Genomic DNA, 22652 nt, shown 5'->3' on the forward strand with positions numbered 1-22652 from the left:
CTGTTGAATGGAAGATACGTCTTTTTGCTGAAACTCTTTTGTTGTGACATTGCATAATAGACAGTTGTCTCGCTGCAGGAAATAAAAGAAACAAAAGAAAATAGGCGGAAGGAAATTGTTCCCCAAAGCAAAATTGAAGCAGGGAAGAGAACATTAAAATCACTTCAAGCCCTACCCAAGATCTAGAAGACCACAAATCTCCTAGCTCCAGAGGAAAATACACTATTATAAAAACTCCTGAACAGTCAGTAGCAATGAGCAGTTGCCGTGTTTCGTCTGGATGCAGCTGGTAAAGGAAAGCTTTGGAGGGACGTGGGTTCTCTGGCCTGTATGATGCCTGAAGACAGAAATGCTGGAGTCCGCAGCCCAGGTGCCTTAGCAGCAGCTCCTTTCATTCCTAAAACTACTTATAGGAGAATTAAGCGGTGTTTTAGTTTCCGTAAAGGTAGGTTCATTCTCTCACTGTGTTCTGCTTTGCTCATGAAGCCATGGTTTCTGATAAGTCAAAGGGGCTGTGTATGCAGGGGCAGATGAGAGTACCGAAACAAAAGGCATTAAACAATGCAGATGCCAACATTCCACGAATGATTTATTTACTTCTTTGTTCATTTATTTGTAGCTGGCCAGCTGATACTGTCTCCTCTACATAGTTGCCCATGAATGGGCTGCCTGAATGAGGTGGCTTGAGACAAGATTATTGCAGAGCCTCTGAGCAAAAATCAGTGAGAGAGCAGTGGGTCAATCAGACCTGTCATGCTCTGAGTTGCTTATTTGTCTAGGAGAATATCAGGGAAAGAGTTTGGGTTTGCATTTTGTCTGTGTAGGAGGAGGGGGGGGAGAAAAGGGAGTAAATCGACATGATAAATGTGCATCTGTGCAAAAGACGCAAGTCCTTGGATTCAGAGATTTCTAATGGATTGAAGTGTAACCCTACAATGCACTGTCCTGTTGGAAGTGCTGCATTGCCACTTCATCCTGCTGCCCTGCAGCCTGCATTTGCGTTTCCACCTACCACATAGAGATGTTTAAAGCCAGTTTTCTTCTGCATTGCACATAGTCCTGTTGAAGCAGAACATGGCAGTACTGGGGGGAGGATAGCAAAGAGGAGGCTGGCTTTCGAAATATGTCAGCTGGAAGTGCTGGAAGGGAAACACATGTCTGAGAAGCAGATTTGACAAGTGATGATAAGGTGCCATGGTGCTTGGGATGGGTGGGGAGAAACTACCTCTATGATAAGGACAAAAACTTGGGGGGGGGGAAGAGGAGATTATTGGTGCTGCCTTAAGAACTACTCTGGACAGAGAAATTCAAGTGAAAGGGCTAAATTGTCATGTTGTTCTGAAGTGTGATAGATGATCTTACACAGGGCTTATACAACTACAATTATCTTTATCTCCTGCTCTTCCTTAAACTGTTCCTCCATGCTGCCATTTGTCCTTCTGCAAAACCACGCATCTCTTTGCTCACAAGACTCAGTAGTGATGTAGTGGTGTCATTGCTTTTGAGGGCTGTGTGCACAGGCAGTCAGGGGCAACCAGAAGGGACTCGCTGCAGAACTAGAGCAGATATCAGCTATCACGTACAGCTGAGATAGCACTGAAAGCTGTTTGCCTCCTGTACCCCCTCTCACTGAGGCCAGAGTTTCCCTTGGTTACTGGAGTACAGTCCTTCTGGAGACTGGCCAGGAGGATGTGGATGTGTCTGTATGAAGTGTGCTAGTGCATTTCAAGGTCTCAGTGTGAATTAGAGCTGTCTGTGCCCTGTTTATACACCTAAATATTTGAGAAATGTTTCGAAGTTGAATAAAGGATTAACTGATAATTTTGCAGACAGCTGTCTTTGTGCCTGGGGTGCAGCCTTAGCTGCTCCAAGAAGAGCTTCAGCTGTTGATTCTTTCCCCATATGTTCTGACACAGAAACTCGTCGTGTCTGAAACTCCAAGTGAAGCTGCAGCACTTGGGGCAGAGGACAGAACGGTGGAGGCCATGCTGCTAATTTGATTTCCTCTACATGTCAATTGTTTCAGTTGCTTTCTTATACATGTTTTCTGCCAAGAGCATTGTCATGAGGCCCCTAGATAAGAGCTGCGGAATGCTGGGCGCTCACGTTTAACTAGCTCCACGTCCCACTGAAGTCAACAGAAAGATGAACATTAACTGGATTTTCAGTCAAGCCTTTACTATGGTTGCACAGGCAAATTAGGCTGACTACACTTGTCTTATTCATTGGCATACCGAATTCTTATAACTTCATTTGCAGGTTGTATACCTAAGTATAAAAAAAGGCAAAACTAGACTTCTGTAAACCTAGTCCTTACTTGCGTGAAGCAGGGCAACATAATGCAGAAAATAACAGGGAAAACCATTGGCTAGTCATTGGAAGAACCACAAGGGAATCGTGACATTGTATGTTTAGGCAGAGGTACATAGTCATCTTCACTGATGATAAAAGGTGTAGAACCCTTCCTGGAAATCCATATCAAAGCTGCATTGTGATAGACACTGAAAAATTGTCAGACCTATTTGGAAGTCGTGTTGTAGGAGAAGTCAGTGCTCAGAGGGAAGCGTCTGAACAGAGACAGAGCTGAGCATCTTTAAAATCCAATTTAGAGAACATGCTCTCTGTTTAAGTACTGCCACAGGAACCTCCTGAGAGCACATGCAGGGTAAATGGAGAAAGCAATAACTGAGGGTGACTTCACTGGTATGCAGCAGTGAGAGCTGCTTCAATAGCATGGTGATTTTGGGTGAGCAGAGTTTTAGAGGAGGAGGTGGCATTGGCCATGGCCAGAGAAATGGTGCAGGCCCTTATGTGGTCGACTGTGATAAGTTCCCAGTGATGTTTTTAGAATTGCCTCTGTTCCTTTCCAGCTTGTAGCTAGTTCTGCTCTTATTTCAGAGTTGTTTTTTCTAAGCAGTAGCCTCTGGTATGCAGCTGTGCTAAACTCCAGGACAGGAGTTTATCTTACCTTATCTACTGCTGGTATCACTCCGACTATGGGGGTAGAAGAAGGCTTGAAGGAAAGAAAATTCGTCAGGTGGGAACAAAATTCTGCCACCAATATTTTTGGTGGGATTTTCCTCTCCTGTACGTCACAAGATTCTGTGGAGAGGAAGAAAATACTCCCTGCCTTTTATCAACTAAGAACAGTACTTAGTGCTGGGGAACACTGGAGCAGAAAGCTGGAAGAAATAGTAATTTAAAACTCCATGTTAAGTGTTATGTGGCCATTACAGCCACTTCTTTGTGTTATTCCAGGACCTTTGTTCCCAGCCCTGCTGCTGAAAGGCATTCACCTGATCTGTTGTTTTTACTGTCAATGAATTACTGATGTAGAATTGAGAGCTGCTTAAAATCTTCATCCAGATCCTAACCTGAAATCAATTCCTTTGACCTTAACTGACCCTTCCTGATTAGTATAGCTCATAAACTCAGAACTTGTTTTGGAAGGACAAAGATCCTCTGCTGCACAATGAGAGAGCGCGCATACAGATGTGGGCCTTCTGTTGAAAGCATCAGCCCTCTGTGCTTTATGCTGTCTGAAAATTATGCTAGCATCTGAATTGCTGAGGGGTGGCTTGGGAAAGGCAGAAACTTTCTGGCTCGCTGAGTGCATGTGCTATGGTAGAGCTAGGGCAACAGGTGGGCTTTTTCAAGCTATTCCGTATAGAGCAAGGAGATAGAACTGTCGCCTAGATCGTTCTCCTTTTTTCTTACTGAATCAGAAGCTTGGAGTCAATAGACCTGCGGTGTGACCCTTGCCTGTGTTCAGTAGCTAAGGAAATAATTGTCTAATAGATTCTAAAACATACTCTTAACTGTGAGTCTGTACCATTGAAAATGCTACAGTGCTTTCACAACTCTTGAGTAGATGTATGCAGAATTTGGATATAGCACTATAGTGTCTTTCAGTAAGCTTTATGGGTATCCGTTAGGCTTGGAAATCCAGTTTCTCAAAATGTTTACAAAACTTCTGCCACAGGAATGTTCTAGTTAATGAATAACCACTCGGCATGCCCTTTACTAGCATGTGATTTTCCTCTTTGATGTTATGCGTGATCTTGGCTTAATTTGATATAGCTTTAAAGACCCTCAAGGGCCTCTGAAAAAGAAGTTCTGCTGATTAAATCTAATGACTGGTCAGGACTGGAATCCTGTACGTTTCCCTGCCTTCTGCCAGTTGTGGGGAAGCCAGGCTGCTGCCATTCTGAATGTCAAGGTTTCTTGTTGGTTTTGTTTGTTTGTTTCCCCTCTGGCACCCTATCCCAAGGATAAACCAAACCACAGGTCAGCACTTGTCCATCTGTGTATTTCTGGATTTTGGAGACATCAAGATTTAGGAGGAGAACTTGGGTTTGGATTACAACATGAGTTATGAGGGTTCTCTTTATTTCCTTCTCCACAGAGGCATTCTTGTTTAGTTACTGTAGTGGAAATTTACTTTTAAAAAACAGCATGTGAAATTATCTCTGTGGTTTTGGTTATGTTGTAGTCTCCATAACTTGAACTGTCTTTTTCTTGCTAGTAGTTACCAGGTATAGCTGATAGCGTTCATCGTTGTCTGCCTCTGCCAGCCACTGAAGTAACTGTATGTTTGCAACCACAATTCTTCACGGGATTGCCTTTGCTTTGTAATAGTCAACTTCTTAGTCTTCATAATCTATTAATCTGCAATATCTGTAGTTAATATGGTATTATCACTGTTCATATAGATGGGGAGCCAAGTCCCTGAGGCTTTATCTGACATGGGAGGATGGCGGGGCCTACACCTACCCCTCCAGCTGTGAGATGTTGCCAGATTGGTACAACTGTGTTCTGAGGATTGTGTAGGATCTGAATCTAATCTGTCAAATTTGAGACAACTGCTGTAGTTATTCCATCTTTCCTCCAGGCATTCCTAGCTATGTGTATTTAACCGTCTCAATAAAAGTCCCTTAATTTACAATGTACCTTATTGCAGTCAGTAGTAGAAACAATTCAATGTTTACACTTAAGGAACCAGAACTGGGAAATTTTAGGCTCCAATGTGGATATTTTTTTCCCCTCTGTCTTTCCATCATATCAGGTTTTGGTTTTATCAGTTTTTTTTTTTAAGGTTTTCTTTATTCAGTACCTGTGATTTGCTGCTCCAATACAGAACAAAGTTTGTCATACTATTTAATATATGTCACCTTGAATCACTTGTTACTTTCTATTTGTCTTAAAAAATTGTTTGACACTAGTTACAGATATCTTAATGCTTTATGGTTGCCACCTGTTTTCAATACATTTTGTGTTGTGGTACATCAGCAGTTCATAATAATACAGGAACGGTGTTTGCTCATGCTGTGCAAAAAAACCCTTTTTCTGATTTTATTCATTATTTATTAGGCATGCTTTGAAGACTAATTCTAAAATGAAGGAGGAGGGGGAAAAAAAAAGGCAGCATCCTAGAAAAAGTATTGATAGAGAGTGATGTGTTTTGACTGCAGTGTCATTACTGATAGGAGTTTCAGAGCAGTCTGATAGATTTGAGAACTTACTTTTTCCTCTGCAGAGGTAAGCTCCAGTATGCATGTTACTGATTAAAGAACGTTAGCATGGAGAGAAGAAATGTAGCTAATAGGACAAAGCTTGTTCATACTAATTGTACTGTCAGTGGGCATGAGTTGTAATTGTACATCATATAATTGGAATATCCTATAATATACTGATAAAATTTGTTTGAAAAGAGGCAAAAACTCCTGTGTTGAAAACCAGGAGATCTCATGGATTCTGGAAGGGAAGCTGTGACTATATGTTCATAGGACAAACTGGAGTAGGATGGCCAAGTACTACACCTAAGAAACAATAACCCCAGGGAAATAGCTCTGCAGAAAGGACCTGGGTGCCCTGGGGGACAGTAAGATAGACATGAGCCAGCAGTGGACCTGGCAGCAAGGAAGGTTTGACAGCAGTCTGGGCAATATCATCAGCAGCAGAGCCAGCAGAGGGAGGGAAGTGATTAACCCCCTCTGCTCGGCGTTCTTTAGACCATATTCCAAGTATTATGTCCGTTAAAAAAAAGAGCCGGGGGGGACACATACACATGACAAAACTGGAGGGAGTTGAGCAAAGGGCCACCAAGATGCGTGGGAGCTAGAACACACACACTTTGGGGAGAGGCAAAGGAAGTGGGGCATGTGCAGTCAGGAGAAGGGACAATTTTAGGGGCACTGAACAGCAGCCTTCTTGTATATTTAGAAGGAATTTGAAATCCCCGAACTGCTGTAATCACACAGATTCCTTGACTGACTTTCAGTGGACCTTCCTCCGTAATTCCAGAAGGAGGGTCTAGAAAATGGAGGGACCTGAGGATTTCCTCCGTGTTGACCAGCAGCAACCCTTAGCTCAGACAAGTACAAGAAACCTGTATTAATTTAATACTCTGCTGTCCCCATAGTACTTTGCAGGAGGTTAGGAAGGTATGTAAGAATTAAGAAAACATACTTTAACTCCTCTGCCAGCATGAAAAGGCTGAACTTCATGGACACCAAATACCCACGTCAATCAGTATTCTCCTAAGCTTGACTCACTCTGAAATTTCAAAAATTCCTCCTTTAATTAGGTTTTGGGTTTTGTACAACATGAAAAAAAGTGAGCTAATGAAGAATGACTGTGTGATGTTCAGTTGCCTTACCTCCTGCTGGTTTTGGCATTCACATGTGTGGGTACCATGGAAATCACAAATATGCTGCTCTGCCTCTTAGAATACTTTCTGGATGTCTTAGCTGGACATAAGTTACTCTCTCCAGTTATTTCCTGTGCTACAGTAAACATGATTGCACTTAAATACAAACTGCAGACCTTCAGTATGAGTGACTGACAGCTTGCTACCTGCTTGCTCTAACACCCTGGAGCAAATGCAAGGCAACTTTCACCCCTACAATTAAGGTGTGAGTTGTCTTTCTTTTGTTGGAGGAAAAATGTAGACATTGAAGGTTACCCTGAAGGATGCTTCAGTCTGAATGCTGCCTTAGCTTGTTGTTACTTGTTTATGTAATTGTGATTTATGGGTGAATGAAGTTTTTGGGCTAAGAGCAAAAGCTGACTACCTCAACTTTGGGCTTTCTTTAGAAAAAGCAAACCAAAACAACTCTATTCTCCTTGTTGAAAATTTGTAAACCAGTAGGAACTGTGTGCTCAGTGAAGGGCACAATTTGACTTACTGCTTTTTTCTCCCCACTTTATAGTGTACGTAATTGGAAAAGGAGGCTTCCAAGCATAGGTAATTATTTGGTCTTTAATTTCTGATCATGGCTGCCTTAGAACTATTTATTGTTTTGCTGTATACAAATTGAATTGCCTCACTTCAGCCCCAATACTATTCAACAAATGGTGGTCTCAGAGAGAGCTTCCATCACAGATGGCATGCCTGAACCTTACTGTGATGCTGTCTACGATGGCTGGCTCTGAAGTTTGAAAGGGAGAGGCAAAATAAATTATGAAGAGTAGCTGTCTTCCCAGTGGTAGTGATGATATCCTTAGATCATGGTTGAAGTTAATTCTGTCAACAAACCTGCATGTTCTTCTGCGGTTAAGTAAAATGCAAGTTTCCTGTGGTTCACCTGACATATTTCACCTTTTGTGTCAGGAACTTTTTTCATACACAAAATCTATTGTTGCTAAAGCAGACAGTGATAATGCAATTAGTCATACATTATAGGAATGGTCTTTGTTTATGTGGGAAAACTTAATTAATAATTTGGCTTAGTAGGAATCAAATCCTGAGTCATATTTATAAATCTTTTGCCCTCCATGTGTAAAGGTAATGTTTATACGCCCTTGAAAGTGATACAGGAACTACTTTTTTTTTTTTTCCCGATAATTAGGCATGAACCAAAGAAGATGGAGATGTGTATCATTTTCAAATCAGAAGTTTTGTCATGGAAATTCCTATTTGTATAATTTCTGTTTACTGTGCTTATGTCTGAAAAATCATTTACAGTATTTTATTTTAAATAATGTTTTTGAGTATTGTTGTAAAATATGTCAGCATTGTATGTCCATGAGGCTGTCAAAGTTGAAGCCTTAAGAAAGGAGCAGGCTAATTGTCCGTGCATTTAAATGACCTGTAAGTTGCGTGGATTGTAATAGAAGACACAGGCTCCTCGAATGTTTTTATGCATCTCAACCAAGTCTCATCTGTTTTTTGTTCAGGTATTTTTGGCCAGAAGCTGGAAGATACAGTCCGATATGAAAAGCGATATGGGAACCGCCTGGCTCCTATGTTGGTGGAACAGTGCGTGGATTTTATCCGACAGCGGGGGCTAAAGGAAGAAGGCCTTTTTCGACTGCCTGGGCAGGCTAATCTTGTCAAGGAGTTACAGGATGCATTTGACTGTGGAGAGAAGCCTTCTTTTGACAGGTAAAATCCTCCAGCTGGCCCCCACTCCCTGAAGCCTAGACAGGACATGATCTGCTGTACTGTCTGTAAAACACATGGCAGCAATAGATAGAATGGCATGGTTTTGTAGTTTTTTTCTGTATGTTTCCTATTATCACTCTAAAATGCTGGGTTTTTTCTGACTTTAATGTCTAATTTCAAATAATTCCTGGAGAATTTCCATTTGTGAAAAGCTGGTTAGAAAAAGTATTGCTAATGGTTTGGCTTAATCAAAAATACCTGGATTGCCTTGATCTTAGTATAATTTGAAATACAGTGGTGATGCTGGCGTTTAGTCAGTTCCGCAAAGGAAGAATTTCTCTTATCACCAAATTCAGTATGTCCTGTTACCTCTAAAACTGACTGGAAGGGAAGTCTACTTTTGTGTATTCCTTTACAGTTTGGGGCCTTTGGTCTTAAAATAAAAGTCACTGTGACCATAATAACAAACCTATGTGGTTTTGAGGATCCACATCCAATTTGTGTTCCAATATTTATATAGTTTTGCAAAGCTAATGAGAATTTCTTGGGCCAAGGAAGAACCCAGTCCTCTTCACACAATTGTGTATGACTTCAGTCTTTTGTAAGGTTAATTTTTTTGCAAGTTTAGCTCTCCTCCTATAAGCATTGACAGCAGTTGTCCACATATTCAGAGTGTGCAATCAGAGAAACACAACCAGTGGATTATGAATGCTGCGTAGCCTTTTTAACTCTGATGAGAATTAATATGACGGTAATGAAATTCCAGTTCAAGAGACTGTTAAACCGTAGTTGTCCTCGCTGTGTGCTGTAAGTGACATTCGTAACGCACCTCCAAAATGGAATCAGGATACTTCACTCCAATTGAGCGTCTGATGTGAATTAGGAGGAAGAGGCAGGTTATGTTTATTTTGTCGGACCTTTGACTGACAGCAATGCAAGTAACAAGAAGGAAAGCATAGCTTGATCTTTTAGTACAAAAACATGCCATGATATGAACCCGATTGCTGGAAATCATTTACCTCCCTCCCTTCCCTATTCCTACAAAGTGAGCAAATTTGTTATGCATGAAGGTATATCATAGATGCACAGAAGGCGGACATCTCTAATGCTGTTTTATCTTCTCAGTCCTGACCCTCACTTTAAGAAATGTCAAGAGTCTATAATGCTTTGAAAAAGAAAAGTGGATTGCCTTTCTATGAAGTTTATTAGTTTCTCATTGGAAGGTGAGAGTTAGGGTAATTGTGCCAGAAAATAGCTTTAAGGAGCCAGAGGACTGTGGGAAGTGATAGTGTTAGCTGATAAATGTTTGTAGCATACTCACCGACTGTTCAAATACTGTGTAACTTAAAAATGGCAAAGCAGCATCCCCATTGGGTAAGTTTTCCTTACCTTGGACGTTAAGATAAATAATACTGGTCATATCTCTGGCACAACCTCTGCCAGAGATGCAAGCAGGAGAATGGCAGAAACAAAAGATATTTTTTTTTTCTGTGCCTCTAAGTCAAATAATTGTGGAGGAAATGCCTAAGAAAACAAGCCACCTCAAACTCCAGGAAGATGATGTACTGAACACCCCACTGAGGGGTACAGCTTAAAGGAGGTGCACAAGTTCTAGCTATTCAAAATAAATGAGACCAGGGCTCAGCTGCCTAATTTTTTTTTTTTTTTTGCAAGGTTATCTAGCAACATCTGTAGCATACACCAATAAGCCCCAGGAACAGGCATGCTGTCTAAGCTTTAGCAGATGAAGTGGAGAAGAGGTTTTTACATGCTACTGCTGTGAAGAAGTCACATAATCTCTACTATAGCAATTAGAAACATCAGCAGGAGTTGCCTGTAAATTGCTGGTCCTGCAGTTCTGCTTCTGAAGCTGAGAATTTATAGAACACTGACCTTGTATGTCCACCTGTCTTGTTCTGAAGGATACTTCTATTTGTTTATTCACATTTGAGTTTGGAGAGGTGTGATTTAGGTGTAGCAGTGGTCCAGAAGTCAGATCTGATCTCTGCCATTGTGTCCATTTGGCATCTACTTTTTTCCTACAACCTTTTTTCCATTTGTAAACTTTTGAGGTGAAGTTCATTTTAAAGTGTTTATAGAATGCCTGTGCAATTACTGTGTTTTGGGGTAACTTTTCATTGTACTGAACAGCAGCATGGTCTCCAGGTTTGATGTAACCTGTTTGGCAGGTTGAGCTCTTGTAAAGTGGCCACAATATGGAAAGTTGTTGTTAAGAAAAGAAAAAAAAATATATACATTAGGGGTCTATGCTTACTTTCTCTCATGAACCTCCAGATCCACTGTGTTTAATCTGTAATTATATGTTATTATTAGTCAGAAGTCCAGTAGTGCAAAATCTACCTAGATTATGTTTATTAATTTACATTTTGCCTGCTTTCATACATCAATAGTAAGAAAGATTTTTGCAGTTAATGCTGAGCTGACTTCCATTGATGGAGCACAAAACACAGTGGAATCCAGGTCACGCTTCCATAGTGGTGCCGGGTCACTGGCTCTGACTGGGAGAAGGACTAGCTGCTGTCACCTGTGTTGAAACTAATACAAAGAGCTGATGTTTGAGGAGTTTGCCATTTTTCATACTGACATTTTTTCTGTGTATAAGTGCACAGAAAGCAAACAAAGACTTTAGAACAAGCGAAGGTGCTTTGAAATGTGTGCATAGGCTTGTGTATATGCATGTGTGAGAAATTATTATTAAATAATCCTTCTCTTTATGCTTCCTTAGCTAATTCTGTAAAATATGTAACTTGTAGAATTAAAAGCAAAAACAAAATTAAGATTGTACAGCCATGATTAGTACTCCTTTAAAATGTCATCTCTGTTTTAAGATCATGCAACCATCTTAAAACGCCTTACAGCTGTTGGGAGATGGAGTTCAAAGGCACAGACCTGCTCTTTTGCTCAGAGTTCAGCTGCTGTCCACGGTTCTGTGGAGACCCTGCCCTTCTCCCCTCTTGCGTTCCTGTCCACACCCTTTGGCAAAGAAGACCACAGAACGAATGCGAGCAGAGCAAATGTGGCACATTTGAAAGAAGTAGTAAAATAGCTTTGCTCAAAAGAAAAAGCGTCCATGTTTTGAAACATAAAATATGATTGACAAATGATAGCTCTCACATGGGTTAGCAGCTGGATGTTTTGATACGGAAGTCAGTTATAAAAACGCAGACTGAATCCACGACAAGTCAGAGAGTGGTAAATACCTTCATGTATTAATTTGATCTTAATCTTATAGTTGGATAAGATGTTGCTGAAGAATCGTGAGCTACATGTCTAAGAGGGGAACCAGTATTTGAAATTTCTCAAATTCACAGAATGAAAAGACCCAGTATCTGATCTGAAACATCCAACACCCCAGCCTCCCTAGTATGAAAGCTGGAACATCAGCATTTCTCAGTCTTGGAAATGGGAGGTACAGCTGCTACAACTGAAAACTGCTGAGGCCTTTTTTATGAAGAAAAAAACCAAACTCGAAATTGTATGTCAGTTTAAATACAAAAATCAATAAGTACCTCACTCCCTCTGTATGCATCTGCACATGTTGTGAAATCTGCTTTTCACTAACTAACAGTGCAATTAGGCAATCACTCATGCTTGCTACTATTTGAAATATCGTTGGTATTTCCAGTGCAGCTGCAGCTCTGTAAAATTGTCCCCTCTGGGGAATCCATTTTGCTTGCCTTTGGGGTATTTGCTTCTCTCTGCTTGTGTGGCTTATATTTTAAATTTCAAGTCCCTCGGCTCCTTTACAAATAATACATTTGTAATGATACAAAGTGGATAATGACTATTTGTTCTGTAGAATTAACGTAGTGAATATGGCACTGCATAAGGAAAATAACATAAGGGTTTGTTCTAGAACTTTTACCTGGAAGGGGCCTAAAATTTGGTTTTTCTTTTTATATTACCTCTTTCCATCTACTGTTCATCACAATCACTACCAGATGCCATGAGAGTTAAGCTTACTCAGGGAGAAAAAATATTTGAAATGTCACTGAAACTAGTATTAATACTTATGCGAATGGTTGATGTATGTGGCTTGGATTTTCATAACTACTATCAGTATGTGTACAGTCCAGTAGTTCAGAAGAGTTTGAAGTTACATAGCTCACCTGTCTGCATTTGTCTGTATGCACAAGAGAGGAGGAGAGCACAGAAGTGCATATTTAGCAAAACAAAATCCCTGATACGTTCTCTCATGAGTATAAATTCCTCTAAAGAAGAGTGCAGTACATTATAGGACAAAATATTTCTTACTGCTGTAATCACCATTGCAATCAGATGAGAAAAGGGTATGTAAGTGGCAGTATGTGACAGCTGGCAAATACTAACTGTTATTTACTGGAGCCAAATAATCCAGAATGTAGAACTAGTATGTTCCTGTGTGTTTAATCACTGGAATTGTTGAAGCAAAATAAGACAATGACGAGGATGGTACTAATGTAATATCTTCAAGGTGAGAAGGACCAGATGCACAATTCTTACTCTCCTCTAGAGACAAAGAATGTTTTAAAATTTTGATGAATGCAAGAAATTGGACCTGTCTCAGTGGGGTGTCAGTCTGCACTGGTACTGTACAGACTGCAACTAGACATTGACTTGGAAATCACTGGTTATTAAAATTGTTCTTTTATTTTCCAAATACAAGCCTCTACATAAGATTTTCTTTGTTTAGAAAGAGACAGTTCCCCACAAGGAAGGGTCTTTATTCCCTTCCTAATGGGAAAGTGCAGTAATCCCTAAACAAAATATTTTTATGCAAAATGAAGTCTTTATTAGAAAGCTGGTTCCTGCCAAACACAAATGGCCTTAGGCCTGTGAAAATTCCTGTTTGTTTCTGCCTGTTCCAGGCTTCTTCCCTGATCCTCACAAATCTGCTCATCAGTTACAACTCTGGAGCCTCTTCCATGTCCTTTCTGATTCCAGCCCTCTCTCTAACCAGCTTGCAGAAATAACCTCTGCATACGCCACAGATTAAAGACTAGTCTAGCAATTAAATACATGTTAGGAGACACATTTCTAGCATGATGCAAGGGTCATTAAATCAGTTTAATTGGCATCCTGCTGTAGGAGAGTGTGTTTTTAGTTATTGGCAGTGAATGAACATTTGTAGTTGCTTCACATGAATTTCAGTTTCAGAAATGGAGTTAGTGTGTCAGCTGTGATTTAAAAAAAAAAAAAAGGCAACCGTATGTTTCACTTGTCAATGACAATGACTCTTCTAAGATGGCCCTGGTCACCTTTAAGAAAGGATGACATTTTGTTACCATGTGGAAGGTCTGACAATGTTTTTAAAGCATCCTTACTTAGGGCTGCAAAAACTGTGGCTTTCTTTTCCAGTAAACAAGAACAGGTAGTTTATTTGTGGTGATTTTCCATGTTTTATATATACTTGCTATCCCTGCAAAATCTTGCAGAATCTTAACAGCCTTTCTGAACAACCTATCAGATGATAAAATAATTTAGCAGTGTATTCACTGGAGCTGGCGGATTATTTTTTCCTGATGGGAACCCATGTTTCTTAGGACCCTACTCACCTTTCCTGGAAGCACTTGTGTCTCTCTTTAAAGATTTCTATTTTTCTGACTAATTTTTAACATCCTTCCATAGAGTTTGTCTTTTAGTTTGTCTGTGATAAGTTGCTGTCTTCATTGCTGCTTTTAAAGCATTACCCTCTAACCTGAATGAATTGGCTGCATTTACTGAAGAGGATGTCTAACTTGGAAATAGAACCTGTCAATCTTCAGTATTCCTTGCAGTACTTACTCCTCTGAGTGGATCCCTGGAAGGTAAAAATCATGAGCACAAGGACAAAGGAGCAGAATAGATATTTGTTTTTTTCTCTGTCTAAACAGAAAAATAAGAATTTAGATCAGTGTTAACTTAAAGTAGAGCCAGGCTCTTGCAGCAGCATGGAAAGGAGAACAGACAGCTCAGGGCTTAAAACAATAAATGCTTTCATATATGTTTCACAAGTTGTAGGCAAACTTTCAGCTGGTACTTAGTATAGGCACAGTACTGCTTGTACTAGATATGCATTATATAGGAAAATGATATAGAGGGTAATGCTTTGAAGATACCTACACAGGGGAACAAAAGCCACATAGGACATTCAACCCATTATGTGTTTGACCTGACCTTTGAATTTCTGGACCAAAGGCTGACTCCCCAAATCAGTTGAACCACTCCTGATTCACTCTAACATTACTGAACACAGGCTTTGCCATCCTAGCTCTGGGTACTGGCTTCTCAGCAGTAGTTAGGCGTATTTATAACATTCCCTTGATGTTGCTTACTCAGGGTTTCATCAGTGGTTTATCATGGGCTCTGGCATCTCAAGCTGTGTGCAGACTGGCAGCAAAGGTATGCACTGGGCAGCCAGTTAGGATCTCATCCTCCTGTGTCAGGAAAACACCTATACTGGTTTGAGAGTTGCTCTACAGACACGAATGTAGCGAAGCAGGGACACAGTCAGCAAATGTTGTGGTGGGTACAGGGTATGTTGGTAAGGGAGACCCCCTGTTTCTAGGATTGTGATCTGTGACACATCTGAAGTGATGGAGATGTAATTCTAGTAATTCTGGGAGGTTCTGGTACACAAACTGTTTGAACCGTACTGTTCTCCTTTGTTTCATTACCAGAACTCCTAAATTGAATTATAGCCTCACAGCTTGTTGTTCCCTACTGTTTGTTCTTTATGCAAACTGTTTATATGTCATCATGGTCTAGTGCTATTTTTGGCACAGCATTAATCTTGCTGTGATGTGACCTTGCCCTGTTAATATTTTGTCTCTGAGAGTTTGAGAAGCTTGTTGGCTTTGTGCTGTGAAGCACTGACTCCAGCTCTCTGAACACGCTGTCTGCTTGTCCAAGTGTGAGGGTTTTGCATGGATTTCTAGTGTCCTGCTGGGCTTCAGTAATTTTTGTTTATGGTACAGAGGGTGAAAAAGTCCAGACGGTGTAATCAGTCTGACAGCCACTTCCACAGCGTCTGTAGTATCACAAAGGAAAGTGCTGTCAAAACAGCAATGCCATGAGGGATATTAATGACAAAGTTCAGATGAATGGAGCTTTCAGTATGTGTAGTCTGATGACTAAGGAGAAGCTGTGGTGCATTTGCATTTATAATCCCTTTGCATGGATAGTAGTGGAGCGGGGGATGCTTCTTTGGAGACGTATCAATAGTAAAGCAGTATGACTTTTTTAGTGAGGTAAGTAACCTTTCTCAGACTTCCCAGCGTGATGTGCTGAAATAGACTGTTTCTCAGCTTGCTGATGCTTTTTGTGTTGCATTCAATTTTCTGCTTCGTGCTTTGTCATTCCCATTTCAAGCTTGTAATTATTCATTGTGCACTTGGAGAAAGTCTGCCTCAATTAATGAGGGTTGTTCCAATGTAGATAACAGAGGATTTTCTGCTGAAATTGACATACTCTGTTTTAATACTTGTTAATGAATACTTTTAATCATGTTAATTATGAATGTATAATCATGGAACACTTCGATGTTACAGTGTCAGATAGTGAAAGAAATACCAAGATAGGTATAAACATGAAGTTTCTGTGGCTGTAATGGTCTTAGGATATAAACAAGGCCAGGTTTCAAGGGAGAAATACTGCATTGTCTTAAACTGATCAGTTGTAGCTGGAAAAAGTCCAGGAGGAAAAGGTCCTCTACAGGCCCTGAAAAAAATCCATGACTTACAAACTACACAAATGCCCTCAGGGCAGATATATAAATGCTGTTGGTTGACTTAGACTGGGTAGAACACTGCAGACCGGAAAGGGAAATAAATGCTCCGAATCCTTAGTAGATTGCCACTGCTTTGAAACTCACAGCTGTCCTCTGTGGTTGAAATGTGCTCAATGGTATTTGTGGATTGAAAAACCTAAAATACATATGGATTAAAATGGGAGTCTGCCATTTTTAAAGTTTTCGTCCGTATTTTAAAACAAACGGTGAAAAAATAATACTAGGCTGCAAGGTCTAAACAGGTCTCCGTTTATATGAAACATTCTTTTAGTTACATTAAAAATATTGTCAGACATTTATAACAATATTTACATTGAAAGAAGAAAGTTTTTAGCTTTTGTCTAGCTGTTGCTAAATATAATCAAAAAAAAAAATCAAATTCTTAAAGAGCTTTGCAGGCAATATGTATGTGTATGTTTGCATGTATGTTTGTTTATGCTGCCAAAATCTGTATGGTAATTTCTGTATAGGCAGGTTAAGTTCTAAGCAGTGTTCCAGTACAGTTTAGGAAAAAAAAAAAGGTAACAAAACAAATTTTCCCAAATTTTATTTTGCAATCCCACCATCTTGTGGCAGTGTGCGGCATTGCCTTAGCATTCGGTCAGCAGAAGCAAATTTTAAAAACCCCCAATTATTATTTTTAAAAATTGCGAATGTGTTCCCATCTACTAACTGGGACCTGAGTTTCTAACCCCAACTCAGAAGTCACCTTTCTTTTGACTCGTAAACAGCATGTGCTTCAGGAGGTTAGTTTGAGAACAGCAAGACTCCTTACTGTTTCTTTGCTCCTCAGCATCCTGCCTTCACATTTCTCCTGTCAGTTCTTCCTTGGTAGACCCACAGTTTTTAGTGCTCAGCTAACCCTTCACTGTGATAGTCTATCAGTACTTCACATTGAAAGGAGAAACTTTATAAATTGCATCAGTTTTCAGGGCTTTGTCCCATTCTTCAGCCTTTTTATCCTCCATCTACTGTGCCCTCAATAAGCAAGTATTCCACTTTACACCAAGGGACTGGTGTAAAATTATTTTTATGTACTATACGAAGCATGATCCTGGCAGTACAAAGAAGGGAAGATGATATTGCTTAATCCCCTCACTGGGAGACCTGTGTGCTAACTTTTAATACTCTTCAGTAATTTCTCTTACTCAGCCTGTTTGAATCTTGTATTTTGGAAAGGCCTCTCTAGTTTTATGCAAATAGTCTGTGGAAAGATGTGGTTCAGTTCTTCAGCAAGGCTCAGGGAATTTCTTTGTTTAAATAATAAAAATAGTAATAATTAAATCTTCAGAAAGACCATCCATGCTGAGCAGAGTTAAATTCTCTGTGGACTGATAGTCTATGCTCCCTTTTGTGCTGCAATGTAGGGCACTGTCCTAAGGCTGCCAGTTCACATCTGCTTTCTGTGGCTGCTGCTCTCCTTCAGAGTCTGACTAGCAAAAGTCTTTCTCTCTGTATTTGCTTTTTGCTTTCCTGATGCACTGACTACTTGGGAAACTGAAGATCTCTGTAAATTTTGTTTCTTGTATAAGGCTGAATAGTGGCAACTGCCTGGGCGTGCATGCCGTGGTTGTGCTCTGAAAACAAGCACCAATGGCAACAAGGCATGTAAGCAACTACTTGAGAGATTATTTGGTCTGGGTTTCAAGCCCTTGGGTTGTACAGTCTCTAGAGAGTTTTGTTAGCCGGGATGTCAAGAAGAGCTTCACTTCACTTAGTTTGCATCTGGATTGGGGATAGAAGGTAGGTAGATAGGTACATAGACAGGTAGAAGGCAAAGGTCGATAGATAGGTAGAAGGCAAAGGTTAGAGGCCAAATCTGAGCTAGCATTTGAAATCTCATAAAATAGTACAACTATATCTAGTTTCATGTATAGTACAGTTTCCTGCATATGTTGTATATGCATCCAAGGAGCAGAGTGGGATAAATACAGGATTCCCATTTTGGATCCAAGTCAGTCTACAAGCAGAGGGTTGCAATCAAGGGGCTGGAATTTGAACCTTCCTTAAAAATGTGGATTTGCATTAGTGCTTTGTTTATAGAACTCTCTAGAAAACACTTTTTGGAAATTTGCCTGGGAATTATTCATGATTGAAATAGAAATGTTTTCTGGGAAATTATTTTGAGGAGGGGGGTGGTGATTAACAATTAAATATGTACAGTGCTTTATAATTTCTTTTCTTCTGCTTTAACTTGGATTGCTCATACTGTACTGCATTAATATAAGGTTGTTCCTATCATTCTTGTTAAGATTTAACTTAGTAAAAGCCATTATTGTTTTAACAGATCATTCCAAAATAATGATTAACATACCTCTAGCAAAGCTTAAGTGAGTCAAATAGCAGTGGTTCACTTTGAGAGACTGTGAGTTTAAAAAATGTTCCAAGTGTGAAGTCTTCAAAGAAAAAGAAAATACACAATAATGCACATTGCAGAAATGTCTATGCATTTTCTGTTTCTTATGAACGAAATTAGCATAATTTAGTATCTGGGAGTTTTTAATTATTTTTTGGATATCAGAGGGAAAGTTATCAGCTTGCAGTACAAGTCTTTATCTGAACCAGGGAAAAGCATGTAGAACATTGCAGTAAGGATTTGAATAAATGCCTGAGTAGCTAAACCCAGAGATAGAGTCAGAAGTAACGCATGAGAGATTTCTTCATGCTAACTTGCATTTTTTATCTGTTTCTCTTTACTTCTTTTCAGAGGAGTACTCCTAAGGTACAGCAATGTAACTTTACACACCACAGAAACATTTATGCAAGTTTTCTTGCATACTTTGAACTTGTGATTTTGATCTTTCTCCCCATCTTCTTGCTTCTACTATGCCTGATAAACAGCCTAGGCTCCTACAAGCTGTACCCCAAAATCCCTTAAGTTTCTGTAAATGTAGTTATGAGAAAGCGTATGTCATACCAGTCTTTGAATGTCAGCCCTAGTAATGTTACCTGTTGTGCTAGCAATCAGACATTTTCCAGGTTTGGTGAGTTGCAATGCCTTAGCTTACTCAGTACCGGCTAGGGCTAAAACTCATTTCCCGTGGATTTATGGTTCTATGTGTAAAGTATATCCAGGTTTTCAGTGTAATGGTACAGCTAAAGGCACAGTAGTCATTTTGTGGGAGCCCATAGGAAAAAGTTGCATGCCAGGAAAAGAACCGTAATTCAGGTGGGGAGGTTTCAACTAAACACTTGGGGGATATGTAGTCTTCTTTAAAACTTGCTTACTTAATAGTGATACCAAAGGAGATGGTGATACAGTGGAATTGAGACATGCTGGGCATGTTTTGGGAGCTGGGGCCAGCTCTGGTAGGAGAATAATCCCCACTGTGTAAATAAAGTGTCTGGATTCTGGCTCAGGTGAAAATGAAGAGTATCAGTTAAGATGGATTTTGCATGCCTGATGGGAGATGCCTGTTGGTGAGAGTCAGGATCGTCTCCTGTGCTCGCAAATAGGGCTCTTATATGTAATTATTTATAGTAATAAATCAGCAGAGTTGACGGACTCTTGCTTGCAGGTGTCCTAAATTCTTTATAGGACAACACCCTCCCCTCCCTCCGCCCCCCCAAAGAACAGATTACAGATATGACCTACAAATGTATACACTGCTGATGAGTAAAATCAGGGGTGACAATGGAAAAGTTAAGTGGCGGGTTTTAGCCTGTCAGTCTCACAGTATTATCCTGATACACAGTAACGACTTCCTGTATTCCAATCTAACAGCAATACAGATGTGCACACGGTGGCATCACTGCTTAAGCTGTACCTAAGGGAACTCCCAGAACCAGTCATACCATATGCAAAATACGAAGATTTTCTTTCCTGTGCCAAAATGCTCAGCAAGGAGGAAGAAACGGTGAGTTGACAACTTGAGTAAGATGAAATAAAAGGCTGGCATGTTATAACCTGTTCCGATTTTGAGGAGGGGGAAAGCTGGTGATTGCCTATCCTAAATTAAGATGTGCATCTATTAATTGAGGCTGTTTTTATATGAAAATTATTGCCACCTTGGTCATTTGGAGTAAAGGTGTATAGCACCTAGCTCTATTTATTGTCATTGGATCCATTTCAAGTAAACATCATTGATCAATAACTTCCATTATGCATGGAAGAGACTTACATTTTTGTGGATTACCATTCCAAACTGTAAAAGGAAGGGTCTTAGTAGTTGCTGTCTAACTCTTGCCGTTGAATCAAGGGTTGTTTTCTTCTAAGTGTCAAGGATGCCAGCTTTGATTGACTTTTGACTGAAGGCCACTGGACTCTCTTCATTGCCTATCATTGAATCAGAAGGCCTCAAAAAGATGGAAGTGAGATGCTGGAAGTGGGCCACCTTCCAGAATCTCTTAAAACAGCATTACACAGATGAGCAAAATAAGGGTTCTAACTGATAGTAAGTGCCCTGCAGTGGCATAGGCCTACTATATCTTAGTCTGAAGACAAGAAACTAACTGCTTGTTTTTACATTGTTCTGTGTGACTATGGGCAATGAGGTCAGCCCTGATGTTTTCTTTTCAAAGTAAATATGAATAGGCTCATTCTGTTAATTTCGACGTACTCCCCTAACTTTCTAAGGTGGTTATTTCTGTTTAGTTCCTTTTTGACATTTCAAATCCTGCTAGAACTGAAATCACTCCTACCTCATCTAATTAATTAGGATGAGTGGGAGCCCCTCTTTTCTAGCTGGGAGACTGTCTCCTTTCTGAGCCTTCAGTTGATGACTACCAACAGCAGAGGTGGTAGTTGTTCCCATGTGATGGAATGGGGGGGGGGATATCTGTGGCAGACTGTCTTCTACAGTCACAATCTCTCAGACCTGCTGAAATCAGAGTGATTTCTTCGCTGTCCTTTACAGCTTGCTACAAGGTGCAAATTTTTGTCAGCTGCTTGCAAAAGGTGGGAGTGAGCTGTTCAGCTGGTTTAATTTGAGCTGCTCTTTGCACAAGTTAATGGCAGGGGATCCTCAGAACTACAGTTGCAACTGTTTTCTTGTGCGTGTTGCATATGTCTCTAACCATTGATAGCTCCAGTGTAAAGCCACCTGACAGATCCACAGTTAGTCATCATGTACGTTATACTTGCAGTGATACTCATTTTCACATTAAATTTTTAGTTATTTTATGTTGGCTTAGTCCAGAGTGTATTTATGTAGTTTCTCTGGAACTATGCCAAAAAGCTCTTTATGAAATTCATTTTGAAAGCAGGATTCAAATTACACTGGCCTGTTGGTGCTGGCAGTTTGTGAAAAATCAGTACTATAGGTAATGAGCCACTTCAGTCCTCTCTATGGTGGTTTAGCAATCCAGCTATAAGGCTGGCTGACTAGATTTTCAGTTGATCTTTCTCCATGCAGAAGTTAAAAGTGCAGTCACTGTTAAGGGAGAGAGCTATACATCTTGTTTCCTTTCTTAGCCCCCAACCAGCAAACTTGTGCACTATCATGGTCCGCACCCATCTTGATTTGCATTTGTTTTCATGACTGTAATCAAAACTTCATTGATGCTGGCAAAGTACCAAAACCCCATACTGAAAAGGAGTCTAAAGGCACTGGCTGGTAAGGAGTGTAGCCTGGGTCTGTTTTCACAGGGCACAGAAATTAGTGTGTGATATTCTGCTTGTCCCATTCCCAGTGTGGGCACAAACTGAAATAACTGTTTATTGGTGTGAATCTAGTATGGACCAGAACTGGGTAAAATACCCAAACAGTTTCTCATATGAAAATGCCAACTAGTTTAAACCAGAACTGTTCCTGGAAGTCTTAGCCTTGTTATCAGCAGGAGGAGGAACAGAGCTGCTGGTCAAAAAAAAGAAAGAGTGAACGAGAAGGGAAAGACAGGATGAAACAAAGTTGTTTATTTACTTATTTCTTTTTATCCAGAGCTAAGCCAAATGTAGCTTTCCCCATCCAAAATGGATTCTACAAGCTGTTCGTGTTGGTAGCCTGTATATAGGCTACCATATACATAGCCTATGGTATGTATATAGGGTATGCCTTATAGCATTTAACGCTGCAGTTTCATTGATGTGTGTACTGTCTCGTAATTGGAATTGCTGACATTTTTTTGAATCTCTGGTAAAATACTAAGAAAGTGTGCCTCCCCACTCTTTTTTTTTTTTTATTTTCCCTAAACCACTGAAAGGGCCTGAAAGAACTGGTGAAGCAAGTGAGGAGCCTGCCAGCTGTCAATTATAATCTGCTGAAATATATCTGTAGGTAAGTACTCTTGCAAGAATATCATGATGGTATTTATAACTGTGAGCTGACAGACAAACCTATCTGTATATGTGCCCCAAAGGAAAAGCATTACTCACAGTTGGAGGATTGGTGAACTTAAGTTAATACACTAAAAATATAGGTTTACTGCATGACTAATTACTAATTTGCTCTATCAAGGCACACAGTTATGACTTTTCTTTCATAAGCAAGGCCGTACTCAGCAAGAAACTCAAGAAAGTATAAGTGAACATATTCTGTCCCCTTTGTAGGACCCTGGTTT

General features: G+C 40.1%; 1 protein-coding gene across 4 annotated transcripts in view; it reads left to right on the plus strand.

Annotated features, from left to right (window-relative positions):
• ARHGAP24 (Rho GTPase activating protein 24) overlaps positions 1-22652 on the plus strand; it is a 188240-nt gene that overhangs the window by 158639 nt on the left and 6949 nt on the right. For 3 of the 4 annotated variants that reach the window (XM_086463903.1, XM_086463904.1, XM_086463905.1), the window contains 3 exons: positions 8179-8386; positions 19879-20011; positions 22296-22369. In XM_086463903.1, coding sequence (XP_086320029.1) covers positions 8179-8386; positions 19879-20011; positions 22296-22369 — 415 coding nt within the window. Of the gene's footprint in view, positions 1-333; positions 446-8178; positions 8387-19878; positions 20012-22295; positions 22370-22652 lie in introns of those variants that run through there. The other variant, XM_009954833.2, reaches the window with a different exon arrangement.

The sequence above is a fragment of the Leptosomus discolor genome, chromosome 4, assembly GCF_034619465.1.
Source record: "Leptosomus discolor isolate bLepDis1 chromosome 4, bLepDis1.hap2, whole genome shotgun sequence".
Classification (NCBI taxonomy): domain Eukaryota; kingdom Metazoa; phylum Chordata; class Aves; order Leptosomiformes; family Leptosomidae; genus Leptosomus; species Leptosomus discolor.